At 36.3% G+C, this 5,715-nt stretch overlaps 1 protein-coding gene across 5 annotated transcripts in view; it reads right to left on the bottom strand.

Moving 5' to 3' along the window:
- Positions 1–1,202: 1,202 nt before the first annotated feature.
- The window catches only part of CNOT6 (CCR4-NOT transcription complex subunit 6), a 76,560-nt gene continuing 72,047 nt past the window's right edge, over positions 1,203–5,715 (bottom strand). For 4 of the 5 annotated variants that reach the window (XM_019661420.1, XM_019661419.1, XM_019661422.1 and 1 more), the window contains one exon: positions 1,203–5,236. In XM_019661420.1, coding sequence (XP_019516965.1) covers positions 5,024–5,236 — 213 coding nt within the window. In that variant the 3' untranslated portion in view covers positions 1,203–5,023. The remainder of the gene's footprint in view (positions 5,237–5,715) is intronic. The other variant, XM_019661423.1, reaches the window with a different exon arrangement.

Genomic DNA, 5,715 nt, shown 5'->3' with positions numbered 1-5,715 from the left:
TCATGACTTTTCCAACAACCCAATATTATTGGGAGGAAATTAACTTACAGAAATATTCCTCAAATTCTTATAAAATTCTAGTAAAAACTATCTTCTCTAAGATTCTTCTAATATATAACCTTATACTAAAAGTATCTTTACAGTATTTGCAAGAGCTTATTTTAAAAGTCAATTTTAAGGGCCGGCCGAGTGGATCAGTTGGTTAAGAGCTCGCTCAAGAGTTTGAGCTCTGAGCAACAGCGGTTCGATTCCCAGCCCGAGCTGAGCAGCCGCTGAGCTGCCAACAGGTAGCAGGATGGCTCAAAAAATGTCAATTTAAATATGAATGCCTAAATAATACTCCAAAACCAAATGGGAAATTCTCAGTATATATAATGTTGTTACCTAAAACCTAAAAACTATTCTAAACATATTCTAGTTCATGTTTCCTTAGGTACTTTGTCCTCTAAATAATATTAACTAGAATTTGTAAAGTAATATGGGCAAGTTCATTAACTTTTTTACACGTATTTTTTGACAATAATAAGGAAGAACAAGACTTCTGTTATAGAGAGAGGTAAAATTACATATTAAGGTGTAGGTAGAAAATGCCTCCTTCAAAAACATCTCAGCACTCACTCATTTTATCTAAATTGTCTTCTGATTTTAAATAATTTTTCTGGCATCTACATAAGAATTTACATTTATTTGTTATAGAAGTAGTTCATAAAAAGCAAATGGGAAGGAGAGCTGGGAAGTCACCCATTTTTAAAGCATGTATGTATGTGTGTGTGTGTGTCTACTATATGTAACAAAATATAATGTAATTTAATTAGTATAACCCCACCAACACAATTTTTGCTACTGTATTTAAAAGCATTTATTTAAAATATGTCAGCCTCCTCCAAAAGACGGAAGACAGATGAGCTCATCATGAGGTCTGTGGTAACAACAGCAATCCTCGATGCAAACGGACCATCAGTTGCCTAAATATAAAGCTGAACTTTGGCAAAGGTATGAGTGTTACACAGAACAGCACAGCCACCGAGGAAACCCCACGTTTACACCATCTCTACAACAGCACGGCCCTGCCCCAGTCACTCTCCCCGTCCAAAGGGTGAGTCAGGCCCGGACGACGCAGGATTTTACATATGTGGTCCGCTGAATAACACTTCTTTTTCTCAAGCCTCAGTACTACAGCTATACAAATTACACTTTTAAAATATTTGAAACAGATATTGAATTTATTGGTTGGCTATGAGTAGGAAAATACATCGGTAAAGAAAAGAGACCCTGTATATAAATATAATACTAGCTAGTTACAATTTGACCGAGAAGGTTCCACTGAAAAGAACAGTAAAAGCCCTTGTCACCTCCAGTCCATAGGTACATGTTCAGTTTCCCGTTACCCTTATCAAAGAGCTGCCTAGGCAAACGCGACATTCTCTGAGCTTAGTGCAGATCATGTGCTGGGTTTTGTTACATGAACGGTAAACAAGTTAGTCCAGTGCATTACACAACATAATGTACTGTGAAGAAAAACAAAATGCTCTATTTTAGATACAACTTCAACATATCAGTTATTAAAATTTATGTAACCAAAGAGAAGAACAAAGTGAACATCCTGAAATACTGTTTAGGAGTGGGGGAGAAACACTTGCTAAGGGTGTCTTTGAATTATCTGCAGCATTTGTACTGGGTATTCTGATTGGTTCCTCAAAAGAACAAACGGCTGGAATTGTACTGCCGAGGTTGGCTTTGTCCTAATACGACATGACCCTCAAACCTTAAAAGTCACTATGGAGACAAATGCCATGAGTTTAAATAGCAAAAAATGGAATACTAAAACTGGCATTTATTATTGAAAACCTGAATTTAGAAGAGCTGTGAAAATTCAATGTCAACATTTAGAAGTGCATTCCACTCAGTTTAACAATATCCTTAGCTTTCAAAGTGCTAACTCCAAATAAGTTTTCCTGGCTGTCACCAAAGCAGGTAAAAATAAAAACGCATTCCTTGGAGATGTTCCCTGCCTATCTTTGAGGACAATTAAAGTTGCAATCAATGTTTTATATCTACAACTTTAGTTTAAATTATGCCATAAATTAATTTTGATGAACATAATTTAAATTCTCAAGGCATAAATAATTACCACTAGTACAGTAAACTGTACTTCAAGAGATTTACAATAAAGAATCGAGTGCCTCCAAATTTCTGATCATTAAAACAGAAAACATACACCAAATTTTCTATAAAATATTCATAAGATGGATTTACCCAGCAAGAACACTGAAATTACATTATGGCACCACCACATTAAATGTATTTGTTACAGAACTTTTGAAAAAAAATCTATTCTGTGAAAACATACTAGTTTTTATTGCATGTAGGGAGTATGGATTATTGGAAATTATTCAGGACACAGGAATATTTAAAACCCAAAATCTTGCTTAACAAAAGTATCACAGTCTATTTGGTGTGACCGTTTATTTCCTATAGATCCAAATGATTTCTTTCCTTTGAAGGTTTTAGTTGTCAAGCTGCACTCTGGGTTCAATATATCTCTATCTCAGGAAGGTGGAGAAGCTGTTCAAACTGACCCACAAAAGGCAGTATTCCGAAAAGAGGCAAGAACAAATATTTTCAAGACATAACAGGCCATTATATCTTACTATCTTGCCCCCACGCTCGAAAATATTGCAGACAGTAACAAATACAAATGAAAACATTTTCTGTAAAGCTCAAACCTTTAGCATCTAACAAGTGCACTCTAGTTCCAGCATCTATGAGAATACATCGTCCATTAACAAACACAAACAAGTAAGTGCTGTCCTCCCCCCTCGATGAAGCTCCCTGGACCTGTTATTATCACATAATGCAGATCAGAGGAAAAGTAGTCCCCTTGTCTCATCAGTCCAACCAGCTCCAGCTCATTCTCGCTAGAAATTGTCATGATGCACATCACCAACAGTGTTTAGGAAAAATGAGTAAACACACCTTTTATTCACACGTTACAAAAAAAATAATAAAACAAAAACCCCATAAAAAGTTATGCATTCGTTCTACATCAATAATGCCAGCTTTCCAATGTACTGATTATAAACTGGACGTGTTTGGTGTCAGCACAACTTAAACAAAAAGCAAAAAATAAAAATCCATCACAACAAAATCTTTAAAAAAAAAACACACAAAAAAAAACCTCAAAGGAGAAACCAGGTCCCAGACAAAGAGTCAAGATCAAAATCTTTTGGAGAATTTTTTTTAAAAGGAAAAAAAAAATTCATTTATTTAAACAGTATGTAAATTTTATTCTCTCTTAAAAACAGAATAAGCACATGTAAGTGCTAAACATTTCTCATAAAATTTTAAGTCATCATCCAAAATGACTCAGTCTCTGTATAAAAATTGTTAATTACCACTCAACAGCTTTTTTCTTAATGCTCACATGGAGTCCTTTTGCTCCCCTGCCTGCAGTTGAAACAAAAGCAGTTGGACCAAATTCCCTCTGAATTCATTTGATTTTTGAGATAAGAATGAATGAATGAGACCTAGAATATATACGAATTAACTTTGCAAAGTTAACACTGGCTTCAATTTCTACTCTACTAATGGGACTATGGGCAAAATACACGGGGTACAATATAACTTTTATCTTGGTCGATACATTAAAATGACTTAGTCACTTTAAAAATGATCTGAAAAATGTCTTAGGGACCTGTTTTGAAAATACATCTCATTTATACTGCTTCATAAATGGAAAATTACTTTTTAAATTTTTTTTAAAGGAATGATTTTAAAAGAGACATGGAGACTAAGGAATATCTGGAAAACAGAGTTCACATGATAGTAGTTTTCTGGGTGACAGCACTGTGCAGTGACATGGAGAGGCAGTGCTTGGGTCTGGTGAGCAAGGACCCGGGGGCCACCCTCCCAACAATTCAATAGCCAATGCTTAACAATGGAAAAAAGCCACAGCTCATACAAAAGCATCTTCGCAGAGTCTCACCAATGTTAGACGGTATTTTAAAACTATAAAAGAGGATGCACAGATTTTCTCTGGATGCACAGGCAGTGCTTAGTGAGAACGACCTCAGGCAGGCACAGTGGAGATTGGGCAGGAGGTGCCTCAAAAAGGAGTTAAAAAGCTGTATCTAAGCAGCTGTCATTTTTTAACTTAAAAAAGTTAAAGATTTAAAAATATCAGAATGTACATACATCAACCATTACATTCAGTCCCTAAATGGTTACAGATTATTCACTGCTCAGCTCATCTGTCCGTGAAAACCCAGGAATTCATGGATAAGTTGCCTCTGGTCCGAAAACACGTCCTAAGCTTTAAAACAGATTTAAAAAGCAAAGTTCTCAATTTAAAAATAAAGTAGTACAAAAGGGCCAACAAAACCCGAACAGTGCAAACCATCAGCAGAGAAAGTCTGTTGCAACTTCTTTTACAAGCTTGGCCTTTCTAACAAACACATGGAACAGGTAAAAAAAAAAAACAAAAAAAAACTTAGCCTTAGTTTACAATACAATCATTTCCAAATCTGATTTTTTTAGTACAAAATTTCATAAATCAGGTCTTCTGTGGATCATATACAATCATAAAGGCTAAATTCAAATTCTATATCTTACAAACATGTCTGAAAAAGGAGGGAGTAAAGTATGGAAGAATGGTCTCTGGATGTTATTACTGGCCTCAAAAAAGTAGTGCTACAGATTTCTGTGCAAAGAGAATATGCTGTTCAAACATTTTCCTATTTCAAGGCATGAAAATATTATATTGGATAGAAGAAACAGGAAAATTACTTGTAACAAATTAAAGATAGGTGCAAACACACCGATCCCTGTCTAACAGTATATAAAGCATATTGGGCTCAGAATTTGTTGCTAGCACCTGGCTTTCATACATATCCTTATCAAATAATCAGACTGAAAAATCATCATTAAGGAAAAAAACCCCTAGTGGCCATACCTCACTCCCCTGTATTCAGATTTTTTAAATGAGCTTACAAGTGAAATTGAGGTCGCCCTCTGAAGTACTTGACTACCTCCTGCCAGGAAGGTGAATGCCGTTAACCTGGGGCAGGAAAGGCAGTAGGAGCTCCAGTTGTGCAAAAAGTGAGAAGTGGTCGGAGGGGATGAGAGGGTGTGGACAGCCGCTGATGTTGTTCTCCACTAGCCAATGGTGGTCCAGAGGGCCCAGGATGCCTAACGTGTTCAGCTGCGGCTTTGAGTAGAAGATGTAGTCAATTATACCCTGAAGAACAGAAGGGGGAAAAAAAAAAAAGGACAAGACTCCACATAAGATAACACTGAAATACTGACAGCTTTCAAGACATACCCTTTCAACCATGTTTAGTAAAGAAAGGTACTTATTATTATTGGTGTGTCAAAAGAGGCAGTACTGTGTAAACCAAATGGTCCCCCAAATGTCTAATCTTGCAGAATAAGAAAACTTCAGGGATGGTAGTAGCCATTCATTTTTCCTATCTGGATCTTTGGAGGATTTTTAATGCGACCTACAGGATCCTTCATGATACGGCCTCTGCTTCTCTTCCCTCCCTCAGTGTCTGCCACTTTCCCTTGCTCACCAGCTCCTCGGCATACTAGCCCTTTGGGGGTGGATGAACCGGGGTGCATACTTTTTTTTTTAAATTATTTTTTATTGTGAAATACACATTTTTTAGAATTAGTTTCAGCTGTACAACACAGTGCAATAGTTATACTTTTTACCCC

This window comes from Hipposideros armiger, unplaced genomic scaffold (genome assembly GCF_001890085.2).
Source record: "Hipposideros armiger isolate ML-2016 unplaced genomic scaffold, ASM189008v1 scaffold_347, whole genome shotgun sequence".
NCBI lineage: Eukaryota > Metazoa > Chordata > Mammalia > Chiroptera > Hipposideridae > Hipposideros > Hipposideros armiger.
This window is presented reverse-complemented; position numbering and strand designations above follow the sequence as displayed.